The sequence below is a fragment of the Neopelma chrysocephalum genome, unplaced genomic scaffold, assembly GCF_003984885.1.
Source record: "Neopelma chrysocephalum unplaced genomic scaffold, ASM398488v2 Primary Assembly neopelma1_25, whole genome shotgun sequence".
NCBI classification, from domain to species: Eukaryota; Metazoa; Chordata; class Aves; order Passeriformes; family Pipridae; genus Neopelma; species Neopelma chrysocephalum.
In genome coordinates this window covers 7,652,513-7,678,975 of record NW_020897694.1, presented here as the reverse complement: position 1 = coordinate 7,678,975, position 26,463 = coordinate 7,652,513, and the positions used below count along the sequence as shown (strand labels likewise).

Sequence of the window (26,463 nt, the reverse complement as noted above, 5' to 3'; positions counted from 1 at the left end):
AATAAGAGTAAATATTTAAAATTTAACAGAAATGAAAAGAAAAGGCATCCAACCACAGTATACACTCAACTTTTTGGACAAGATAGAAAAAAAGCAGCAATGAATCAAAATAAGTGGAAGTAAAAGGTACTTTATAATTGCATAAGTATATGCAGGTGCTGTATGTTCTCCATTAGAAAAATGCACTGAATTTGGCATGAGCTGCGAATGTAATTGCAAACTGGCACGATTACTAAATCGGAGAGAATTGACCTTTCTCAAAAAGTAAAAAGAAGCAGGTAAGTAGTTTAGATAAATTACCTGAGTATTTATCAAAAAGTTGTTTTACCAAACATGAGTTCCAATTAATCAAATTGCCAATTACTAATGCTGTATTAAAAGAGAATAGAGAAATTTGTGATTTCAAAATAATGATCTCAGAAGTGTTAATTTCAGTAAAATCTTCTTAAGAAGTGTGAGACAGCTTTCCTGCAGGGCAGGCTTAGACATACAGGGGATGGGAAAGGGCACAACTCTTTTCCTTTGTGAAAATAAGGTTGCAACCAGTCTTTTTCTAGAAGTACCAACAAGCTAGTTTTTCAAAAGGTTTTTAGTAGTGGGAGGGATGTGTCTCTGTATATACATACATTTAAAAAAAATACAAAATTTGTATGCAGGTGTATTACTAAAAAGCATTTCTTAGTTTTCCTGTTAACTGTGGCAGTGTTTACCTGAGGGTCTTTCCAACATTTTACTTCATATAGATCCTTTGTTTCAAACTGAAGCCATCACAGTTTTGCATTTTTATTTTTAGGGATCTTTTTCTTTTAGGCCTCTGTTTTTCTAGTATCCTTAAATTCAGTATTCTTGGTCTGCTTGCCTCTTGTCTTCCTAGTATTCTCTTTTGGGGTGGTTCGAGAGTATAATACTTCACTTACATGTGCATCCATAATGCTCTGCAGGGATTTAAGTATCAAGTGATCTGAAGTACTGCTGAAAACAGATCGTCTGATTTGTAGACTTGGTTCTCAATGTCCCTTATGAACTTTTTTACTGTCCAAAAATGTCTTTGCTCTTTAGTTCTCACTATGAATGATCTGAATTCTCCTTTTTTTTTTTCCTTTTTTAATTCCCCCTGACTGGCTTTTAAAACCTTCTCCTCGCCCCTGCCTCCGCAGGACTAAATCCAGCAGGACTAAATCCAACAAGACTTCAAAACATATTATGAAATCCTCTCTTTACCTACATTTGATAATAAAACCTATAATTATGTTTGGTATGTGAAGAAAGAAGCAGAAAGCTCAAGCTTGTGTTCAGGAGACTTTTTGTTTCAGTAATGTTGCTGGCAGGACTGTAAACCAGTGGAAACACAAGTTTGCCAGCAAATGTCTGAAGAGGGCAGACAAATGGGGGGTTTTTCTCTCAGTCCACGGTGTTGAGCAATGGTACCCAACATCAGGCTTGTGTGGTGGCAAGACGGGGGTATAGCAGCAAGGCTGGCTGTTGGCATGCAGGATTATTAGGAAAAAATCCTTCTTGCCTTTTCTTTCCCTGCAGAATCCGACAAGGATGAAACAGCTGATGAAGATGGGAGGCTGGGACTGACAGTTGTTCCCAAGCAGGTGACCTCTGCCCTTAGTGCCTTGTCGGTCAACTATGGCAGCGCATCCGACAGCGAGCCCGAAGGTTTGTAGAAGCACATCCTCGCCCTTTCTACCCTATGTCACACCGCAGTGATGTGGACTTGCGCAAGCAGGACATGTGGGTTTTTTGCTTGCCTTTTCTCAGCAGCATGTCCTGGGTTGAGAGGGGAGGCATAAAATGTCTTTGGTTAGGTTGCGTGTCATTGAATTTCCCAAACTTTTTTTCCCCTAGTTGGGGAAAAAAAAGCAACCTGTTTTCAGTCTTGCTTCAAATCATATTTGAATAGTGCCAGGAAAAAGCTGTTATGCTCACCCTGTGAACTAATTTCCGTATCCTTAAGGGCTTTTTCCATAGAAGGCTGCTGGGTGTTGCAGTAAGACTAGGAACTCTAGTACTTGTATTTTGTGCTTCTCTGACTGTATGCATCAGTGTATGGTGAAGAATTGCTGCTGCTGCTTGTTTTTGCAGATAGTTACTGTGCCTTACTTGCCCAGGATGGCCTACCCAAAGTTAGAGAGCATCTAGCAGGCCATGAGTTGAACTTGGGCATCCTCTGCCCTAACTGTATTATGATTTTCTCAGCAGCCAAATTTTCAGCAAGCTATAATGTGAAGCAGAAGCAATGTACTTCATAAGTTATAAGAAGGTGGAGGCTTGAAAATCTCATTCAGCTCTTACTCCTTCTATTTTTCTTTTTACATTGCTGAATTTAAATATCTTGTTTTCGTTTCTGTGAATGTTTAGAGATTATTCTCTGTATTTAAAAAGAAAACCCCAACCAAACAAACCCATCCCTTCCTCCAAGTAAACCTTGAACACCTTCACATCAGGTTATGTGAACAAGAATAGTACTAACGAACTGCCAATGCGTGGGGATATAAGCATGTTAAAGAGGCTTTTAAGTTTGAGATGAAAGTGTGTTCTTTTTCTTTAAGAAATCCCTGTCAAGACTGCAACAAAAGCTGAGAAGAACCAGGCTGTGCTCAGAAATACGCCTCAAACTACTTATGTTCCTCGGAGTCAAAACCCGAATCAAAAATGTCCGGAATATGCAGGCACGAAGTTAAGAAGCTCAAATTCAAATGCACGTCCCCTCAGAGGGCCTGATAACTGGGGCAAGAAAACATTACCTCTCCTTCCAAAGCGCCGTCCAACTCTGCTGGAAATGGTAATAGTCTTAGTGCTAAAATAATGCCCCCTGTGCAAGAGTAGAACTATTTGTGAGTGGTTCTTTTCTTCCCTGTGGGAAGTTAGAGCAGTCTGTTAGCAGAGGGTCTGTCTTAAAAGTAGTGAATGTTTCACTTGGAGAAGGTGTAGATGCTTAAATAGACAAATAGAAATACCCTAGTGTGCATTCAGGTAATGACTGGTGAGCACAAGATGACAATCATGTGCCTTGCATGACACGCACAAAGAACGAAACCTTTGTTCCTCTCTCTTCCCTTCCCTGTGGTAGTATCCAGTGGGTTTTGTTTGTGTGTAATCCCATCAGCCTTGTTCTGATCTTCTTCCCTTTGCTCTCAGCTTTGCTATTCAGCTGCCTTCCTCTGGTCAAGGAGTACACACAATTTTTTTTTTCCATGTGCAAAGAAGCCTTGTTGATAAATGTGTTGGTGACTTAAACTACAGAGTGGTGTTGAGCTTCAACCTGTGTGCACAGGGGTTTCTTCTTTGTAGGCGTGTTTAGATCAATCTGAGGAAAGGACAGCACTGGCACCTTTAAGAGCAACAGGTTGGTGTCTCAGAAGGGTAAAAAGAGGTTTGTAGGGGTAGCACAAAGCAACCTATTTGGCCACAAACCTTGGTGGCTTTCTTTAGAAAGCTCCAACAAAATTTTGGAGCTTTTATTGTGTTTATTACTCAAAACCAGTATGAGATAGGTAGACTGCCTTTGTGATTCTGTAAATAGTCAGCATAAAGCTCTCCCATCAAGGGAAAACTTGCTGTGGGCAAAACATAGGAGAAAGCAGGGTGGCACTGACACCAGGGCTCTGAAATAGCACGGGATGATTACACAAGAGATACTTGATAAGGTACATCCCAAGCTGTAGATGTGGGAGAAATCCCTTGGTAGTCTTTTTAGCACATAGTACCACTGCTGCCAAGAATTAAAGTTCTTAATGACTAAAAAGGAAGTGTTTGTCCTTTGCATAGCTCCCTAAGCATGCAGTTGCCTTTATCTCTTACTCTTCAAAGTTGTTGATGATCAAAGCAGTGACAACTCTGGAAGAAAGTCACATGAAGTCCCACATGCTGAGAGAAGCTGGCAGAACAAGGAAGCCTGAGCTGAAGCTTGCCAGTGTAGTCCATTTTTAAAGTTGCATTTTAGTGAGGGTTTTTTGCCCTTTAATGCTGCTCAAAGCTGTTGTTAACAGAAGTGTACTGTGGCTGTGAATCATAGAGGAGTGCCTGAGGCTTGCAGGTAGGCTTCCAGTGTCATCAGAAATGATCAGTGTGTAAACACCTTGAGAGGGAGCAAGGCTGAAATTCTACAAAATACATCCAAATTAAAGTGGGGGTGGTAGGAGAATAGCTGCAGATATCTATTGGCAGTCATTTGCAGTGAGTTGGAGCATTACTGAAATATGTTTATTGTAGCCATGCAAATAGTAATGTGTATTTAGTCATTCTCTATGCTGACAAAATAGAAAGCTTGTGTAGTATCACTCCACTGATACTCATCCCTACATTAAAAAATAAAATACAAAGATACAGTCTTTGATAGGGTGATGGGGCATCCCATCTGTGCCTTAATTTGTCCATTTGGGAATTCAGCAGTTTCTCCCAGTCAGACAAAGAGAACATCATTACACTGTCCCTTCTCTGCCCTAAAGGACATCTCTTAGTTCAGATGGAAGGTTCCCAAGGGCTCATTTTAGTTGTCAGCTGCTTGTAACACCTCTCAACAGCTAGTCTAAGTAGAAATATGCAGACTTAAAAGTGGCTGGTTTAAACACTGTTGAAACTTATAACAACGAAAAAAGCTGCTTTGTGACGTTACAAGCCAAACTAAGCCAGATCTCCTGCAATGTGTAATACAGCTCTCCTGTAAATGATCAGGAAGTTACAGATTTAGCCACTTGCTTCAAATTTTTTGTTTCTTCAGAGTATTAATTCTGCTGACATTTGCAATGACAAAAGTTCATTCAGCTAGCTGAATGATAGCTTTTCCCCCCCCACAACCAAAATGAACTTCAATGAGGTTAAAGGAGGTGAGGGAGGCCTCTAGCACTTTAAGCTACTACACTTAGGTTGGTGTATTATAGCCCAAACCAGTTACTGATGTTTAAATCCACAGTACATCTGGTACCTGATGAAACATGCCCTTTCTTTGTATTTATCTTTTACTCGTAGGGAATTTAAATTAAAAATCCATCAGATATTAAATTACAGATACAATATAACTTAGAAAGTGTAATAGATGCTTGTAGACTTGCTAACCTGATGTACTGGAATGCATGGCCTAGTATTATAGTCCATGATATGAGAAGATTGTCATCTGAATCTACAAACAGATAATTGGGAAGGAAATCCCTCATATTTAAGTATATTCAGTGATGTTCTCTGCTGCCTGAGCACACTGAGATGACAGCTTAATCCAAAGATACCACCATATATGTCAACTTGTTCTAGCTACCTTATTGCTTCGATGGTGCTAAAAGAACAGTGCCTAAACATGTGTAATTTGGGCATGTGACTATTTTTCATCCTCTTTCATCTCGTTGTGGCCATTATGAGCCTCTGTCACTAGAGCAAACCAACCTTCACTGCTCTAACAGCCTGCTTCTGCCCATAGGGGCAGCTCCCTGCCTGCTGCCTCCTCTCTGGGTGCCTGGACCCACCTCTTCTCCACTGTACTGTGCCCTTTGCTGAGCCTGCTCGGTTTTTGACACACACACCACTAAAAAACGCTCAGACAGTAGAAAATCCCGGAATACCCCACTTCTTGCTGCTAATTGTCAGGTTCATTTTCTTCTGGCTGCTGAGTTGAACTGGGGCAGTAAGAGGTCTGATCAGCATGTGCTGATTTGAGGGAGGGGACAGCAAGCCTGTAGATGGCCCAGCCCAGCAGGCTGAGTGGTAGTGCTATCAAATGTGCTTGCTGACTCTGCCAAAGCCCCAGTCAGGTGGTGAGAAAGCACCAAAAGAGGGAATACCCGACCTTCTTTTGCTGTGTCTGGTATGGCAGTCTCCAGCCCCGTGTGTCCAGGACTTGTGTGTGAGAGCCAACTATTTAAATTCAGAGACGTAGAGCCACGCATCTTGTATCAACTACAGAGCAATAGATCATCTTCTCTTTTTTTTATTTCCAGTTACTGGCCCAGGACATCCGACATGAAAGGAATGTGATTTTGCAGTGCGTTCGATACCTCATCAGAAATAACATGTTTGGACTTCATTTTAAAACAGAACCACAAGCTGAAACAGAAACTGAACAGTCCTCTACAACTACAATGGACAAACTCGATGAATCTAATTGTTCTAGTAGCTCTGACCTTCAGGTAGGAGGAGGAAAAGAAGATGCATTATTAATAGTCCAGGATGAGAAAGAACCTATGGATCAGACTTCACAGATGGTTCACCTGGCAGATGAGGACACATGGGAAACCCCATCAATTCAGTGTGAAGGAGCACCATAGAGGATGTCTGTTGTGGACAGTAAAGCAAAGGCTTACATTTTCTACCCAACTGATGCTTTTTGAAAGACATCAGTTAATAAAAAATCATTCAAGTACACAGTGAGAGCTGTTAAAACCACTTTCCTGATCTGTTCTGCCTAAGGTGGCCATTTCCTTGGAAAACAGCATCCATGTTCAGTAATTCCATTTCCCTATGGCACAAAGGCAGCAGTGGCACAGAGTATGACCTTCCTTGGAGTAGGTGCAGAAAGCCCCACTTCTGAGCTTCAGAGCTCTGAGTGTTTGACCTTCTTATGAAATGTGTGTCAGTCCATCACCAGAGCCAAGTAGTGTTGTGGTAAGATGGATCTTCGTGTGAAGTCATGGCCTCGTGTGTCTGGCATATCTTGAGTGTCCAGAAGTATTTCAGTGTAGTTTTGAAATGACAATTCAGTGCACATATTTTTTTACTTCAGCTGTTAAAAGATATATCCAGTATAATTCTAATATATCCAGTGTTAAATAAAGAAATTAAATGTAACATATAACTGATCTCTTAAAGTACTGCTTGCACCATGCATCTCTTCCTCTCTGAATTATTTGTTAATTGAGCCAAGAAATGGAAATAAGGGTGCAGGCTGCTGCAGGAAACCTTTTTTACAAAATTAATAAATAAATATACTGTAACTGCTTGCATCAGTGCTAGGTTGCTGGTTTACATCAGGTACCCAGTATTAAGCCATAGGCCTTAATTGCTGTTAAAGTTATTGCCTGACAAATCTAACTCTTGAAGCAAATCCTTAATACTAAGTTTAGAAAACTTACCAAGAGTTACTGGCTTGTCCCTTTTTAATATGCATTGGGAATTTATTAGTTGGCCTTCTGGAAGAATATCTTTCTTGGTACATTGATATGATGCTCCTACAGCACCCAGTGATTGTTTTTTTCATGGGTTTGTGCGTACATCCATAGTGTTGAGAGCACTAAAAAAAAAAAAGCATCAGCCAAGGTTTAGAAACAAGCTTAGTCTTTTGATTACATTGTGCATTTGTTTGCCAAAATGCTACTTGTCAAAGGTGGGTGTTAGTTTGTTACATTGACACCAAAAACATACCATGAAAATAATCTGTTCTCAAAACCTCCACTTCAGAATCTGCTCTTTGTCTTTTAGTCATGGTAATGTTACAGTTAAATGTTGGGAGCTGGTTTTTTTTTTTTTTGTTCTTTGGTAGATGTTTAGCCTTCCATTCCACTATCTAAAATATGGAGACTCACATGGGTTTTTTATTGCCTAATAGCTGTATTTTCTTTTCTTTAGTTCCTTAACTTGTGCCGCACATCCCATTTGTGGAGTATAGAAAACAAGAAAGAGTTGAAAATTCAGTCCTGCTGCTCTGCTATTTATAGCTATAACTGCATATTGTGTTTGTAATGCGCTGTCTAAATTTATGGAATTATATAAATATCAACACCCTTGTAAAATTGTGTGTCTCAAGAATATATGTGCAGAATAGAAGCAGTGATCATAAACATTTATATTTCCAAGGCAGATGATTCATTCCTCCCATGATGATCTCACAAGCTGTCTCAATCTCACTGATTTGCCTCTGGCTCTTACAGTTCTTACTGCAGTGAATATACCAGCAAAGGACCCTCAGCCATGGAGATCTGGCACTTGGGCAGAACCTGATTTCAGTGGAGTGGTACCAGTGCTGTTGAAAGCAGGGGTAACAGCTGCAGGAAAAGAAATGGATGTCTTAAAATTGCTACTAAATTGCACTTTAAACAACACTCTGTCCATATTGAGGTGATGGTAGAGCTTTCTTTGACTGTACACTCTGACCTTATGTTTAAAAAGACAAAACCTTTACCCCGACTTCTTTATACTGTGTCATTATGACTTGAGAATATTAAACTTTCACACAAAACCAAAAACTTTGTCAGACAAAAATCTTTTGAAAGTCTGTTTCATGTAGATAGGAAGAAGTAGGTTTCTTTAGAGGGAGATCTGTATGTGGCATAAATCAGGAGTTTTAATCTAGAACTTGTTGCATATGTGAGGAATTGCTATTTTTCTCTTAACGGGCCGTTTCCACCAACTCATACAGCAGACACATGGAGACATACACTGCAGTGATGTTAAACCCTGATTTGCAGTCTTGATCTGTGAGTAGAAGGTCTCTGTCCCTTCCTCTCCCCTACTTCTCTTTTCCTGTTCTTCCAGACCATGTTCAGACTTCACATGCCCTCTCCTACTAATCAAGAATGTGCTTTCTTAGTACTTTGGTTTCAGCCTTTGTATAGGAAAGCTGCCATAATGACCTTTTCTGGTACTGTCAAATGCCTGCAGGCTTCTCTGGTCCCTGCAGCTTTTCTATTAAGGGTTAGGAGAGGTGCATTTTGTTCACTCTAATAAAATAGCTCTCTTTGTCTGTGTAAGAAGAGCCTGTTGTTCCTGACATGCTGCAGGAGCCAGTGTCTTTATTAGGCTTTGTGTAGCTTTTAGCTTTCTCGTTGTCTTGGTTTGGGGTATGATAGTTTCTTAAGGGGTTTTTTGCAGTATTATTAGGACAAAAAGAATCCTACTGCTCAGTCTTTGTGACTCACTTTAGATAAAAATATTCCAGTGACAACCTTCACACTTCTGAAATTTTATTTTTTATCTTTCTTCTTTTATAACTTAGCTACTGAAAATGTAATTGTGGGCGTCTAGTTTAAATTCAGTACCCTTGGGCTTTGGGTTTCTTTTTGTTTGTTTTAAATCCCTCTCACCTACTGAGCTAGAAGAGTTGAGAGAGGGAAGAAAAAAATCAGACTACTCAGTTGTGGTGGTGCAGCTTGGGCAATTTAGGCTTGGCTGTGAACAAAATCACTTGTACTACAGCACAGCTGCTGCTGAGAGGGTAAGGGAAACAAATGGTGTGCATTTCTACTTTGTAGGATTTCTTGGTCAGTGAGGGTCTTTGCCACTGACTTTACATGTTGATGTTGCAGTCTTTGCATTGAAAGCACTAGAGATGGGGTGGTTTGGTTAGCCCTGCTCGAAAGGGAGAGAGATGTCCCTGCTGCCAGTGCTCTGATTCTCTGTGTCATAACTGGGTGTCCCTCATATTTCCCCTTGTTCCTGTGACTGCTAATCCAAGTCATATGGTGCAATAATTTTTTTGAATAACAATCATACAGTCCTAGCAGATCTTAGATGTTTAAAAAATGTTGAGGAACAAATACAGACTCTTTGGGCAGATTGTTCTGTCAAAGGCAGAAGCCTATGCTGGAATACTGCATTCCCAAAGCTGTCTATCTGGCATACTGTGTCATTGTGAGGTTACTCTTGAATGCCTGTAAAAGCAAATGCAATTGGAGAAAGTATCTGAGGACTGGTAGGAAAACAAATAGCAGTTAAGGAGGACCTTGGGACCTATGGGCTCATCAGCTTCACCTTGACCCTGGAGAAGGTGGAACAGATGAGCTTGAAAACCATTTCCAGACATAGTAAATACAATCCTAGAATCATAGAATGGTTTGTCTGGGAAGGGACCTTAAAGATCACCCAGTTGCAACCCCAATGCCATGAGCAGGGACACCTTCAACTAGATGAGGTTGCTCAAAGCCCAGTCCAACCTGGCCTTGAAGACTTCCAGGGATGGGGCATCTAACAGCTTCTCTGTGCAACCTGTTCTAGTTCTCACCACCCTTACAGTAAAGAATTTCTAATCTAGCATGGAAGAAGGTGTTTGGATTTAATAAGCATGGCTTGATCAACTGGATGGTCATTTACAGAGAGATTACTTCCTTGGGTGCAATAGATATTGCTTATTGTAGATTTAGCAAGGCTTTTTATGCTGTGCCCTATAAAATCCTCATTGGTGAGGCTAGGATGATGAGGTAGATGGAACACTAGCTGAACTGCCAGGCTCAAAGGGTTTTGATCAGTCACCAGCAGGTTGAAAGAAGTGGTCCTTTCTCTCTGTTCAGCACTGATAATGTGTATCTGGAGTGCTGGGTTGAGTGCTGGGCTGCCCAGTATGGGAAAAACATAGATATACTGCAAGTCCAGTGCATGGCACAAAGATAATGAAGGGACTGGAGCATCTTTTCTATGGGGAGAAGCTGAGGGAGCCTGCAGAAGAGAAGGCTCAAGGATGGGTACCATGTGGATAGGTAACTGATGGGCGAAGTAAAGAAGATGTAGCCAGGATTTTCTCAGGGGTGTCCGTGGATGAGACTTGAGAAAAGCAAAATACAGGAAATTTCTTTTAAGTGTAGGATGAAACATTTTTACTATGAGAGAGGTCAAGCACTGGCACAAAGCTGTGCTTTTGTGCCAGTTAACTTGCCCAGAGAAGTCAGGGCATCTCCATCCCTGGGGATATTCAAAACCCAGGGTTGCAGCCCTGAGCAGCTTGATGTGCCAGAACCTGCTGTGAGTGAGAGCTGGGATGGATGATCTCCAGAGGTGCTTGCCAGCGTCAGCAGCACTGGGATTCCGTGGGCTGAAATGGATGTGCTGCTGAAAATTACTTCTTGGTGTAGAATACTTGCTTTGAAAGCGCTGCCCCTAATGAAATGGCAAGAACAGGCAGACCCCGTGGGCTGCCCTGTCTGCACAAGTTTGATGGGCTGCATCAAGGATTGAATGGAAACTCCAAACTCAGCATCCACCAAAATGGGTACAACTCCATGGCCTACATTTGTCCCTAATGTTTGCCTTTGTTCAACCTTGGACTTCAGCTCTGTGCATCAAGTTGCAGAGGGGGATGCTAAATTCAAAGCTTTAGCTCTCCTTACAATGCAATTTGAGATGGATGAATGAAAAGTGCTGTGTAAGTGTTGGGCTTTGCTCTTTACTTGGTGAGGTGAAAAAGAGTTGTGTCGGTCTGGGTATTCACTGGTGCAGTCTGAGAGTGCTCAATACCTGAAAGAAACTCCCACTCTTCCTACTTTTCATTACTCTTTTGGCTTATGTTGTGTGACTCTCTTCCTAAGTTGTCCTCTGATTTCTAAATATACCCTTCAGGGGATGGTTCTTGTTTGGCAAGACAGCTTTCTTGGCATGGTATAATTTTTCCATCTTTATTGTATACAAGAAGGAAGCTGTATAGATTGTGAGTGAGTATGGGCTCTTGTATAAAAGCAATACCAGCTCAGTAAAATAAAGCTTTTGCTGAGGAGTATCTGACACATCAAAGTGGTCATAGGAGCAGTTGTTTTGGGTGAGGGGAAATCCAGTGTGGATTTAATTCTCTTTCAGATTGACTAACATCGTCATGAAAACACTGATCTGTGTTCTTGTTGTGGAAAAGCAGACAAGAAATCAGAACAAATGCAATATGTAGTTGGAGGAAAACAGCAAATTTATTTTCTACTTGTCACAGCAAGCCAGGTACAGAGTTGTTAAACCTGCTTCCTCCCCTCCAGTTGCACCACTTTACTTTCTAAACACAGATTGATCTACTTGAACAGTGGAAGTGTATCCTTGGCTTTGAGGAGGCTGAAAGAAAATTGGCACCAATATTTGTCTATGCTGATCCACTGCTCTCTCTTGACTAGCAGGCATCTGCTCAGAGCTGGGTGCCTTTTAAACTCTGCTTCCTTGGCAAACAGTTGGGGTGAAGTAACTAGATTTCCCAAAGGACTAACTTACGGATGGATCTGGGCAAGGAGGATATTTTTTCAGCTCCAGAAATGACCCAAAGCATCCCAAAGTACACCAGTTTGTAATGATTTCAGAAGAGATGTCTTTCTTATGTTTGACCAGAGTATAACGTTTTTGGAACATTGGTTTTAGATTGGTGAAACCTTGCATTTCACTTAGGACAAAAACATTTAGTTTCTGTTAAAACAGAAATGAGGAAGCCAGAGCAGTTTCTCAGCATGAGAAAAAGTGACCCCCATTCCCAGGTTCCCAAGAGAGAGCTGTTTGGAGTGGCCCCCTTGGGGCGTGTGGGGCTGGCTGGCCCCATCTCCTGCCTCTCCGTGATTCCACGTGGCCCAACGTACTTCCCTCCTGGCAGAGGAAGAACCAGGCTGCTTTGCCGAGGGGTTGCATCTCTCACCTGGGAGGATGAACCTCTGCAAAATGGAATTTCAAAAAAACCCAAAACAACAAAACCAGAGGATGCTGGAGAGAGGCAATGTGTTGCTTGGAGGATTCCTGGTCAGGGAGACATTGGGGGTCCATGTCCTCGGGATGATCCTCTCCTGAGCAAGTGCTTTTGCTGACTTTCTTGCTAATTAAAACTGTCTGCTTCCTCCTCCTCCCACTCTGCTGGGGCTGGGGAGTCTGGGCTCAGGCTCTCATTTGCTGGAGCTATTAAGTAAATTCAACCTGAATTTGAAAATAGCAGTGGGATTACTTGAACCACATTTCTCAGCAAGTTCGCTGTTTGTAAAAGTCTTCATTCTACTGTACTTAAATCTAAACCCTCTTTATTTTCTTTTGGTCTCTTAGCCAAGAGATTTTGACTTTCAAGGGCAAGATGTCAGTATTGTACCAACCAACAGGTACTGGAGGGAAGGTGATTGCATCATATAGTGGCAAAATGTTATTGCAGATTTTCAAAAGTAGAGGTATTTCCTCACCTTTTTGTTAAAACAAATTCATTCTGAATTTTGGAGGCGGTCTTGTCTTTCGTGCTATATTAGGTGATACTGTCGATACAAATTTTCTCACAAGAGAGAATGAAATTTATCTGCCCTTGCACTGTGGAGGGAAAATACCATTAACCTGGTCTTCTGTTGTTGGCCTTTGGTTTCACAGCCATGTTTTCCATCTCAGTTTCAAATGACCCTTTTGGAGGACCTGATGTCTGTTAGTCCGTGACCTCCATCCACACATGGGAGCTCATAGCTGGTGTCTGACTGTGATATCCCATGAGAGAACCCCAAGATGACCAGAATCAACATGTTTGGTGCTTTCCAAGAACAAGGATTGTTGTGCAAGGAGCAGTGTTTCGCTTCATGTATGTATTTATTTTTTAAAGCATATTTCAAAAATGCTTGGGCATTGTATTTGAGCACTGATATTGGTAAAATAATGTAAATTTGCAATATTTAGGAGATCAATATCCTCATATTGGTGGTTCCAAGGCCATGCCAGGCAGGTACCCCATCCCTTTTGCCTGTGGGAATGCTCCCCACCTTCTGGCATGGAAGGTGTTGGGGAAACCCTGGCATAAGCATCTTGCTGGAGCCTCTGCTATGCAGTCAGATGTGGCATAAAAAAACAGTAATGTGAAAAGTGATTCTTCTCTTTGGGAAACAACTGATTCATTGTCATCATTAAAGTTAGAGGCGGTGTGGAGCACAGGCTGTTCCCAGTGGAGGATTACAAGATTCAGTTGGGATTTAGGGATGGAAAAGCATGCAGGATTTCCTTTAAAAAGCCCTGTGCTTAAGTAGCTATTTTGTTAATATACTAAAAACTAAAAAACTCAAGCTAGTGGGCTGCTTTCTGAATTTTTGGGGTGTTTTGGCCCACCCTGTGTCATGCCACTGGCAATGTGATGCACTGGCATGCCATGTCACGTGCCAGAAATGCAGCTCTGTAGTGGAGTTTCTTGATAAGGGTGCTGCAATGATCTACTTAATTGAAATACCAGAGCACGCACAAATAAAAAGGTGGAGCCAAATCACCCGTGGAGCAAAATGCAGGGTGCCGGTACGTGCCTCCGACTCCTCTGGCCCAAGGCAAGGGGGGCACTGGCTGAGTGCAGCTCAAGGTTTTGGTGCAAGTGTGGATGATGCTGCTCCATCCCATTATGCCAAGGAGACCAAGATGTCAGCTCACCGACACGTCTGGGTCTCAAGGCCAAGTAACATCCCTCTGACCCACTTTGAATTTACCACTTAATTCATCTTCTCCATGCTATAAATTATTCAGCCTGAGGCAGTTCAATGGTGATAAATAGGACAATAAATGTAGTACTGCAGTGAAGGCTACAAAGAGAGCAGCGCTTTTAATTGAGTGTTGCACGGTAACTGGGAAAAGCAGAGAAAACTCACTCAAAGCACTGCACACAAACGTCACCAAGCAAAAGTTCTTTGATGGCTTTGAAGTTTCCTAGAGTAATTCAGCCCTTATCAAAGCGCTGTGACTCACGTAATGTTGGAGGTTTGAACCAGAAGATTGCTTGTGATTCCAAAGTCTTTACACAAACTAATTTAACCTCATGGGACAACTGTGAAGATCTTGTTTTATTTCTGGTAGGGCCTTTCCTCAGTCTACTTCATTCATTCTATGAGACCCCTGGTGGCCTAGTGGTTAGCGTGCAGGACTTTCACTGCTGCGACCACGGGTTCGATTCCCCGGTCTCCTGGCCTGATGGAGGTCGTTAGCCCTGTGTGGCCATCCATCTATGAGAAGGACACTCTAAACAAACCTACGTCCTGAGGACCTCACTGCCATTGTCCAAGCTTGCTTGGCCCCGGCAGACGAACCTTAGGATTAAAGGGTGGGCTCAGTTCAGCGCAGGCTGTGTCTCACCTAAAAAATCCATTGCGCAGGCTGGAAAGGTAAAAGACCTTTCCCCAAATCTTCGTTCGCGAAGATGGGCCATTATTATTATTCATTCATTCTGCCTCCTGAGAGCCTGATAAAACCTGAAGGCTGTAGGTGGAGAGGTCCACAGCTCTTGCTTAGACCACTGTGCAACACCCATTTCTCAGTTAAAAGATGTCTTCTTTTGCACTTGACACCCAACACTACTGATCAGGTGTCCTTACTGCTCAAGTGTGAACCAAAAGCAGGAGTGACAGCAGTGGCTTTGCAGGGTTAGACCAGGAGGTTGTCCCAGTGACATCAGCTGTTTAAAAGCCAACCAATTGTCACCAACACTCCTGGTCTCCAGGGAAATAAACTGTTCTGTCCTTTGGGCTACCAAGCTAGCCTTGAAAGCAGCAGCAAGCCTCTGGAGGCTGGAAAGGATAGCACATCCATTGTATGCTGTGTGAACTCACACATCTGAGCGTGGAAAATAACCAGGCGTGCAGGAAGCCGGATCTTTTTGGCAGCAGAGCAGAGGCACAGCATTCCTTCCTGTGGTTCTGGGGAGACCTGCTTAAAGCTTTCTGGCTCACTAGAGCTGCAGTTGCATAGTCTGAAGAACATCCCAAGTGTTATGATTTTCTGCTCCCTGATGAATTAGGCACAGAGCTTTAGAGTCACCATTTTTTTTTATGTGAGCCTATTTTTAGCTTGATTTTTAATGGTCTGCTAGACTTCTCCGTAGTTAGCTAACAAAATCTGGTTCAATAGGTTACTGTGCGATATCCGCGTCTGTTTGACCTGCAGCTATGAGAAAAGCTGGGGCCAGGGAGTCTTGGAGCCTGCATTTGTACACTGCCTATTCTGCACTGCTCAGGATGCAGACGTGCCTCTGCTCTTTCCCCTGATCCCACCCAAGCATGGAGTCGCAGGGTGACTCATGGGAAAGGCCTGTTTAATTTTATAAGCCTGGGATTTCTGCTTAGGGTCACAGTGGTGGGGATGTAACTTGAGAGGAGCTGAGATCTGGCAAAACCACTTCTTGGCTGTTAACAGCTCCAAGGAGCAATGATAGAAAAGGCTTCTCCAGCCTGGATCTCATGCTCCCCTGGGAGCTGGAATTGCTGTGTAGTCTGAAATTTGGTCATCTTCAGCAGGATCTTGGCTACCACTAAGAGAAGCATTATGGGGCATGATGTGGGAGAGGAGGGAAGGGAGGACAAGTACAGTCTCCATAGTCAGCCAAGCTCTGATAGGTGGCTTTGGGAATGTGATGCCCTATTAAGGGCAAATGTATGAGAGAGTGATGACTTATAAATACCCACTATATCTGGGGAGAAAAGAATCAAGAGACAGATGGGCAACCAGTCAAGAGTTTCTGGACTCGAGAAGATGCTTTTACACCAGGAGACACTGACAGTACCTAAACCTAATATGCATCTGAATCCATAACTCCAATAGTAAGCATTAAAAGGGTTAACCATAATAAAACCCTAGCTTGGCACTGTATCTTTTCACTGAGAATCACTGAAGTAGAGTTTCCCTCTGACCCATGTAGTTGATCTCAAACCACTTGGAGGTCTCTTTAAATTCAGGTAAGCATCCTCCTGAGACAGTACAGATGTTTTCTTATAGCTCTTTCAAATTTGTATTAAGAATGCTGTACCTGAAGCCATTTTGATCAACCGATATTTGCTACATTCCAAACGAGAGAGTAAGGTTGAATTCTAGCTGATCTTGGTAAGGTGAGACAGTTTTGCTCATGGACTTTTCTTTTTCTTCATGGTTTTAACTGCACCACCTTCATCATTGCCTTCAGCTTCATGTAGCAATGCATCAGAGGAGGAGCATAAAATCAGCAGGCTAACAGGGACAAAGGGTCATGGAAGTAGACCTTGGCAGATAAGCTGATGCATGGAGCCTCGTCAGTGCCTGGGTGGGTAATACATCACCACTGCTGCAGAGCAAGAGGCTACCCTCTCTTGCAGCTGAAATGGAAAATCCTGCAGTAACAGAGGTGGGATTTTTCAGACAGATGGTGGTGGGGTAAGGTAGATACAGGAGGGCGAATTATAGGTACTTGCAAGTGCATGGGTGGGAGAGGCAGTGCCTTAGAGTTTTTTTTTCACTCAGGTGAACCTCCTGATCTCAACTAGAGATGCTAAATTCAATAATGATCTTCAAATAATTTGCTGTCCTCTATGGATAAGGTTTGGCCTCCAGAAGTAGGACCTGTTTCTCTTTGGGACAGGAAGCTCCAGTATAAGAAGCCAAACCTCTGAAAGAAACCACTACCTTGGTCTTTCCCTGACAAAGCAAGCATCTCATACTTTGTGTTTTCTGTGGGAGATATGCTCAACCTGGATACATGTTTAGGGGACAGTGTGTGCCCCTTTGAGTACCTTGACCTCAAATTTCTAATAGAGCTACTTTGGCTTTCAAAACAAGGGTCCCTTCTTTTGCCAGTGAGGATGATGACCTTACAGCTCTTACATTTATGGATTCTCAGAGATGAAGCTGATGAGTGCTCTGTCAGCACTACTATAGGAAAGAAGGTCTGATAGGATGGTGTTGATGTAATTTGTAATCAATGACATCATTTGCAAGTGACTGTGTAGTGTTTAGAGGGGTTATGGCACCAAAACATTGCTTGAAAACTCTAGCCTTTCGTGTTCCCTCTACAGCAGTGTCTGTCGGGCAAGCTCATACCAGCCTCTACAGATCTTCAAGGCTAGAAGTGTGTGCTGGGTCTGGTTTACAGGTAGAAGGATCCTAACAGCTCAAGAAATTGTCTTGGAGGCCTTGATCAATGCTGGTGTGAGGTTTTTGTCTCAGTGTGGTTGGAGAGCAGAGCAAATGCTAGCAGGCAACCAGATTTAGAGGGGAAGGGGATTCAGGTCAGGGTAAGACACTCCTGGCTTAGAATGCACTGAACCAGCAAAGCAGTCCTCTAGCACCAGCAGGACCACAGCAGGACTTCTGCACCAACACCTTTCCCTAGCAGGTCCTGAAAGCAGAACTGGTTTGAGATATTACTGAAAGCTCTGAAAAACTCCCCCCTGAGTGCTAAACTAGAAAATTGCTCCTCACAGCCCAGGTCAAAGGTAGCTTTATAAGTGGGAAGGAGTCTTGAAAAGATCCTGTGAGGGCTGTGGCTTCCTCCTACACTGCCCAGTGCAGCAAGTGTTCATGCAAGAGCTGCCACGTGCCATCTTCCTGCTTCCTTCCCCCGTCAACACTGTGGTTGTGTCCGATGTTGTACCTTCCTGTAACAGCAGCTATAACCAACCCTGTAAATCTCACTCCATAATTATGGGACTCAATGTGGAATAACAGGATGAATATATTTCCTCACTTTGAGGAAAACAAGCAGATGCACCAAGGGACCCCATAGGTGCTGAAAACAGTTCATACCAAAATCCAAACTGTCCTAACAGTTTGTCTTAGCGGTGATTTGCGCTTTTGCTGTCTCTGATTGTAGCTGAGCATCACCTCTGTCCTTCTCACTCTCCTCTGTTACCTTCTGAAAGGGCAATGGCAACTGCAAATGCACAGTGAGCCATGTCTCTTTGCAAAAGAGTTTGGAAAGGAAAACAGTTGGCCAGGCTTCACTTTCCCTCTCCATCCTCTATGACAGACATTTACAAAAGTGTCCTGATAAAGGCCCTAGTCATCTGCAGAGCACTGGTGTTGCACCTGAGAGCTCAAACTTTGTGTTTTCAGGCCTTTAGTCATCAATAAACAGAGTGATTACATTCTCATTCTGGATGTGCTCTCTCTTCTGCAGTGAAAGTGTTACCATGGATATCGCTTTGTCTTGAGAGACACATAACCAAAATGAATTTAAACAGTTGCTTGTGGGTCAATATTTCCATAGGAGCAAATGCACCTCTTGAGGCTTCCTAGAGTTATTTTACTTGTCCCTGATGCAAGGAGCATGAAGCACCCAGAGCTTCAGCTGAGGAGGTAAAGGGTGCCCCTTAATTGTAAAGAAAGAGGAATACATTTTGTAAATTATTTTGTCCAAACCCAGAAAGATAAAGGAACTTCTCTAATATCAGCAGCCGGAAAGATCAGGTAGAAGTTTCTCTATTGTTTCTTCTTGACAATTTGAAACTACTTTTTCTTGCCAGTCCTAATTTATTTACTTTTTTTTTCAGAAGTGTCTTTCAGTCTGGGGTTTCTAAGATGTGTCATATTGCAGCTCATAAATGGACCTGTGTTCTGAGTGAACAATAGTTGTTACTGTTTAATGCAGAGATTTGATAAAATTTGCTAATGACTGCTGCAGAAAATGGGCAGATAGAGTGGAGAGAAGTTTTCAGTTTCTACCCAGGAGCAAAACTCCCACTCCCTGACTTATGAATTTCATTAGGTGGAACTAATTAAAGGGATGTTTCTTATTACCAAGATGAGAAGCAGTCCAAGAGGAGTCCAGGGAGGTTTGTACTCTGCAGCACAATTGCTCCGCTTTTGAATCCTGCGAAAGCGTTGCGTCCTATTTAATTTGACATTCCTTTTGTTTGTTTCTCTTCGTGACTCATCGCACAACACTGGCAGCAGGCCTAGGAAGTAGGTTTTGGGATCTGGCGTGGGGACACTGGTGGATTGTATTCCAAGTGTTGTGCTTACATTGCACTACCAGCCATGAGAGCAGCCAGCAAACTGTGTTCATACTGCCCAGCAAGCTGGTGGCTTAAAAAATCAGATTAACAGCTGCTGTGGCGAGTCAAGGCAGACTTGACTTAGCATTTAATTTGCCACATCAATTAGCCTAGCTTGTTTAATATGAAACAACTTTAGCATTTCAATAAAAAAAAGCTCTGCAAAAACACAGTTCTTCTAGCTGTTGCATTCTGGTTTTAAGCAATAGGTCGATCCCTTCCAACCTCTCATCCATCCCCTGACAGAGACGCTGCACTGCAATCATCAGACCAGCACAAAAATAGGGTGATCAAGTAATTGTTGACAGAAATTGCACTAGGGCTCTGATTTCACCCACTGATGGGAAGTAAACACATTGATTTTCACACTGATGGGGAGTTGACAGTGAAGGGGGGTTATGGCAGGTGGCAGCAGCTCTATCTCAGCTTTTCAGCTCTCAGTCTCTTTGGTACAAGAGATTGAGATCTTTGCTCCCTCTGGCTTAAGCTAATTACAAGGCAAGGGCATCATGCTGCTCTTGTGGACTCAGACAGTGAAAATGCTGGTAGTATGTCTTGGGAAAGACTGAGTAGCTTATCTAGCACTGCCCTTCATTTGGTCTTCTGCAGAATAAAGAACTCACAGCAAAGCAAATAAAGTATTTGTGAGGGTCTTTTGGCTTTGCATGGATATTTCACAATAAAGCCAGCAAGGCATAAAATACAGCTGGACAGTAGGCAATGTCAAACTCCACTTCTTTAACTTGACCACTCTCTGTGGGAGGACAAGAGTCAAGATTTAGGTTGTCTGTCTTTCTTCACTCATTTCTTCTGAAAGAAGACAGATGACTTCTTGCAGCTTGATAACAGGAAATGAGTAAGATTTGCAGAAAGCACCATGAGAAGGGACCATTTGCAAGCAGAAGAAGTAGAAGCGTCACTAAGAGATATTTGCCTGTAGTGCCTATTGTAATAGTGTTAGTGGCTTCTTATGTCACTTAAAATGCTGTGTGTGTGCATGTATGTGTTCTGCTGGACACGAAGGTAAGACCTCAATTAAATTAAATCTAGCTTAGTTTTGTAAATTTATGGGGAATTTACGAAGTGTCAGGTCAAGGGCAAGATGCAACATTCATGCTGTCTTATGAAGATCTGAATAGCAACATTAATTTTGAGTGATTCTGGATTGATCTTTTTAAATGTTAACCTGAATTCAGCTAAGCAATGAAGCAAACCAAAAACTACTCCCTATTGCCTTTCTTGGTACATGCTTTCTTAAGAAAATAGTTTCTCAAAATAGGCTTGGCCTTCAGAATGACCACTGTGAGGTCAGCAGGAACAAATCCAGCTCTTCTGCTAATGTGCAGCATTCAGGGCTGTGAAGGAACAAGAATGTCCTCGGGACTCCAAGGCAGCATGTACCCAGCTTCTCAGGTGTTCCTGGAAATGCTTGTTTGCATTTTATTGTGCTCTCAGGCAGTCAGGAAAAAAGTTCAGAGAGCACATAATTCTCCCTGAACTGAAACATCTCCTTTTTTATTTTTTTTCCACTAGGTGTGGAGCAGCAGAGTGTTATTTACTGTTGTGAACTCATACCAGCTCTTCTGTCCTCTTTCACAGTTAGAGAACTCCCTGTTGTTACACAGTGAAACAACTCTGGGGCTGCACAAGTACTAGCATACATGAACAAAAGTTGAATTAATCAAGCCATTAATACATTATGTAGATTTTTTTTATTATGATTATTTTGCAGCTTGGAAGCAAAGAAGAAAGCCAAAGCCATACCATCAGCCAGATGGAGATAGGCCAAAACCTGGACATACAAACACACTCTTTCACCATCTCCTTCTTTTAAATTCTTGGTGAGATTTTTTTCAAAGCTTCCTAAACAGCTGTCTATCTTCCCTTTTGGAGAATAGGAAATGAAAAATAGGAGCCATGACTGAGGCTGTCAGGAGCAGTTGCAGACCAGCCTCTCCAAGCTCTTGCCTTCACAGTGGGCTTTCTTTCTGGGTGATAGAAGAAAACAAGACTTAGAAATGGCTTCATCTGATGTCAGTGACTGATCTTTCTTATCTGGGGGAGAGATGATGGAAAACATGATTATTGGAGACTTCCTCCAAGTTTATGTTTTTATATATATTACACGTTTCAATGATAGGTGTGGTGAAAGGACAATCTTCTTGTAACTTCTTGTAGGGCAGATTGAGCTCCATAGATATTGTTACTTTCATTGTCATACAGTCCAAATCAGTTTAGCACTGGTAAAACCTTGTGCTTTCCATGAAAAGAAATATCTGTCTCCAGACTGGGCTGTCAGCTCTTCAGTGCTCACTCCGACTTTCTCTGCAATAAAGTGTTCTTCTCCAAGGCTGTAATTTTCTATGAAGAGAAGCATTAGATAGAGGTCTGATTTATCAATTATCCTCATAAAAATTATGTGGCTTCTCATGGTAGGTTAATATTATTTTTAGAATGACATTTTGCCACTCACTGAAATAATAAACACATTACAATGATGACTTCCATTTTTTTTTAATCCTCTTTCCTAGTCTTCCCTCCTCAAGCACTGCTTATCCCACAGAGAAAGGTGGTGTGTCAGCAGGATGTGTACTAAAAATGTAAGTGCACTTTCTTCTTGAAATCTTGCAACATGCCAGAAATATCCAAATGGAATAACCTGACTGCAGGGTTAACAACTGCAACCTGTCGAAACATGAACCTAAATCCAGCATGGGTCACTTGAGACCATATAAGAAACACATCTTGATAATAACTTTTGCTTCTCTGCTGAATATTGTGTTTTAAAAGTTTATCTGTAGGACCATCTAATGCCCCATGCATAATTTTCCCCACCTCAGCACTGGATGGCTACATGGGAATAACAGTAATCAGTATTTCCTGAGCTAGATGATCTACCCGAAGATCTACCCATCTCCAGTCTTGCTGCTCCATCTTAAATAATGCACACGTCCTGATGCGCGAGTAATTTCTGCATGAGAACAGGATTTATAATAGCTACTCAGTAAGCTCATAAGAAGCTCTGCCTCACCTGAAGGTATAATCCTTTATTTGTAACATCCCAACTAGTTTCCACCGGAAAGGATTATGGTTCCATGTGAGAAATGAACAGGACCAGTGGAACCTAAGAGGTTAAGAGGTTGGTTTTTTCCACACATTAAAATGTCTCTAGGATATATTCACTTAAAATCAAAGGAGACACTTGGGTGCACTTTGCCCACAGGAATGCTCCTGAGTAAGTTTGCTCCTGGTATGTCTTGCTGATGTCTGCCTGTGTTTTACTTGGACTTTATTGCCAATGAGAAGTGGATAAACTATACAAATTTTAATGTGGGGAAAATCTGAAATAGCTAATGGTACCCATGCTTTAATCCTGTAGAAGTAACAATGATGAATGTTATCTGACATGCTTTTACTAGTATAATTAAATGGGGATATTTCCACTAAAATCAAAACAGGTGAAACAGCAGAGATTTGAGATTTGACCTGAATTTAGCAGTGGGAAGTTTTGCCTGTCCCTTACTGAGCCCTGCTGAGGTGTGCAGGCTTGCTGGAGGAGAGGGTGAAGTGTGTCCAATGGTAGTGAGGCAACATGACTCCTCATCTAGCCCTTCTGCGAGGTGCAAACTTGCAGACCCAACCCCACAGGACTGTACTGGCAATTCCTGATCATCCTTGGGACCCCTGGAGTATCTTTTAGTTTTCCAGGAAAGTGCAGCCTGCTCCAATGACCTGGTCTCCTGCACATCTCATATTATAAGTACAAGCTTGAACTTACAACCTGACTGTTCTCCAAATTTGTGCCTGAAGGGTTGGAGTAGAAATAGGATAGGGGGAGATTGCTTGCTAGAACAGGCACCAAAAATAAAAGGCATCTGAGCAACAAGTGGAATTACACAGCCACAGTGCTGCTCTTCTGATTGACAGTTTTATGTGATCTTTTCCTCTTCAGGACATTTGTGGGAGGCTGTAAATATATAGTCTGTGCAATTGTTACTGTGGAAATGAGGGGTCCCATGCCCCTGTGCTTGGGACTGGGCACTACGGTGTGCACTGAGTGTTGATGCCATCATGGAGGGTTCTACTGCTGGGCTGCCTCTTCCAGCAGCCTAGGGAAGGGAGAAGAGAAGCTTGATGTTTTGACATTGGTGCTGCTTATGTGGCACAAGTGAAGGCACACATATAATGGCTGGGGCAATTTGTCCTAATTTGGGATTGTAATATAGGACTATTCTGTCTCTCTTCATCCTTGCCCCATCATGGCTTGCACAGAAAGCGCAGTGTGCCCATGGTGATAAGTGCCTGGGACATGGCTTGTTCTAAAATGTGCAGTGAAACATCACTAAAAGGCCTGAATTGCCCCAAAATACTCAAGCCTTGAAAGGTTTCTTCCCAGAGACAGTCCCATGCAGCTGCACGAAGAGCACACAAAAATTCACCTGCGCCTCTTTCACTGGGGACATTACTTGTAGCTGTGAGCAAAACCACTGGATTAGTGATGAAGTGTGACCTCCACTGCTTTTCATGGCAGCGTGCTTCAGTGTTAGGTGGTTTCACTTACAGCGCTGGGACCTGGATGGTCTGGGCATACCGGGGATGTGCTTCACATCCCGGGGATACGAATGCCACAGGGCAGGTCATAAAGCAGAGCAGGCTCTTTTCCTCCAAATGTCTGCCCTCAGCTAGTGCACGCTTGTGAAATGAATTTTACCACTCCAGAATATCTTTGCGGCTTAGTTTCTGGAAATGGAGACAGGGAGAAGCAAACAAAGCCAGAAGGGTGACCCAGCCCTCTGCCTTCTAACTCTGAGCCTGGAAGCTGATACTACTGAGCAGTGGTTATTTACAGGATGCTGTGACTTTGTGCAACACCTGTAAAGTCCACTGAAGCTTGGGAGCGAGGACAGGGAGGTTTTGCTTCATGAATAACTCCTCTGCTCAGCAGAATAGGCCAGGCAGTAAAACAAGGCTAAATGAAAAATTACAGGGTGAATTTGGCCTCATAATCACACACAGATAATTTGGTGCTTGAACAGAGTCAGTTGAATATAAACAAGTCTACAATGTGCCTCATTAATTGGAGCTATTTTTCTGGAAAGCCCCATGGAAATATGAAGTGGCTTCACTCTGCAATTTGCAATAGTTTGCTATTAAATGCGTTCAGTTTAATTGTGGCAATGCATCTCATTTTGGAAGCTTTCACAGCCACCATGTAAAAATAGCAGAAAATGGCAGAAACCAATTCCCCGGCACAGATGTCCTCCTCCATTTGCTGAATGCTGTTGTAGCAGACAGGTGTGCTGGGTGAATCTAAGCTGTGAGGCACAATAACGCTGATGGGAGTGAGAAGCATTCTGGGACAAGTGACTTTCCTCTACCAGTAGCACCACATAGAGTAGGATGTCACAGCTGATCTTCATCCAGCTTTGGCTTTCTATCTGTAGTCAATGCAAGAGACTAGTACATCTTCACACAGATATAGTACCTATGTTAATTATATTTGACTGTTTTATGCTCTAATCCCGTGACCTCCCTAAAATGAGATCATGCTGGGCTGCCATATATCAAATGTTCGCATCAGCCTCTCATTGACTTTGGCCATATGTTGTCAGAGAAATTAAGCAAGAACATTTCTAACCTTAACACGCTGATGTTTAAGACACTAACGTAAAATGTTTTTCCATAATTGGGGATCTAAAGCCCTCTCTTTAAATGCATGGTTTATTTTAATCTTTGTGCTTTAGTTCGAACAGAAATGTATGAGTAGGTGAAGCCCAAAGCTGATTAGGAGCCAGGTGAGCATGCCAAGCCCAGAACTCCTTGTTTTGATGACAGAATACACCCATTACATCAACAACCATTAAAGTCTATTACCTGACACAACCAAAAGAGACCTGCAGACTGTTTAAGGGATTTGGTTTGTCAATCACACTGCATGGATATGGGCTTTCAGCAAGCTGGATATGACCAAAACTGGATAATCTAACCTTTTCAAAAAGCTCTAGACTCACTGCAACATGTGGCCAAAAGGGGTTAAGAGGAGTGTGGGTTTGGAAGAATGAAAATAGCTGTCAAATATTTATCCAGCATCTCTCTTTCACCCTTACAGCGATTGCTGGTGGTGCATAATCACTGTGCTGTGCCTGATGCAGCTTCTGTATATTAAGGAACCTGTGATAGATGATTAAGTTGTGGCTTTACTCACTGCCATGAGGACAGGTCTCATTCATGGGGGAAGCAACAGAGAAGTAATATCTGGAGCAGGAGGTTCCCAGAGGTCTTATCTATGCAAGTACAGCTTAGTGATGATCTGTGAACTCGGTGACATTTGCAGCACAGATCTTACCCAGTCCGTAGTCAAGCTTTGCCATGGTGGGACAGATGAGTAGTCTCTTGACCAAGACCTTCCAACTCCTTTCTCTGCACACGTGAGCAGCCTGTCTTGGAGAATGTCAGTGCAATTTCACAGGGCATATTTTTCAGGGGCATGTACTATGATGACACATGTCACCCAGTGTCATCTGTGCCTGAAAAAATATGGCATTCAGGAGTGAACACTTGGCAGAAGCAACAGCACAGGCTCAAATGTAGACAGTAATAATTTATGCTGTGCAGACCCTGGCTTGCTGGAAGGGGGCATGCTCTCTGGAAGGCAGGGAGGAAAATGTGTTGCTAATTTTACTAGACAACTTCTGCCCTCCCCTCCTTTTCCTTTCGTAGTTGCCAGTCTCCCTGGTTATTCTTAAAATAGAAACATCTGACGTCTTGTTTAACTTATTCTGGGGCCTGCAGGGAGGAGGTGGGGATAAATCCCCTCTCTGCACTGTGTTGGTCAGACTCTTCCAGGAAGCCCTGCTGGGAATTACATCCCAGTTTGCCACCTGCCCCCAGTTTCACACTCCCTCCCTGCTCTCCTTTTCCTGCCCCAACTTTGTGACGGGTTAGGGGACTTCCCTGCCATTATCCCACTGTCTCACATCACTTTCTGACACTTCCTGGGAGCGCTGCCGTCAGGCATAATGCTGGTGACAACTGCCACAAAAAGGTGGGACTACTCTGTGCCATGCAGGCA

At 42.7% G+C, this 26,463-nt stretch overlaps 1 protein-coding gene across 1 annotated transcript in view; it reads left to right on the top strand.

Annotated features, from left to right (window-relative positions):
- Positions 1-8,114, top strand: part of NUFIP1 (nuclear FMR1 interacting protein 1) — a 24,141-nt gene extending 16,027 nt beyond the window's left edge. The window contains exons 8-10 of the mRNA XM_027674330.1: positions 1,537-1,665; positions 2,559-2,791; positions 5,937-8,114. Of these exons, the coding sequence (XP_027530131.1) occupies positions 1,537-1,665; positions 2,559-2,791; positions 5,937-6,263 (689 nt within the window). The 3' untranslated portion in view covers positions 6,264-8,114. The remainder of the gene's footprint in view (positions 1-1,536; positions 1,666-2,558; positions 2,792-5,936) is intronic.
- The last annotated feature ends 18,349 nt before the right edge of the window (positions 8,115-26,463 follow it).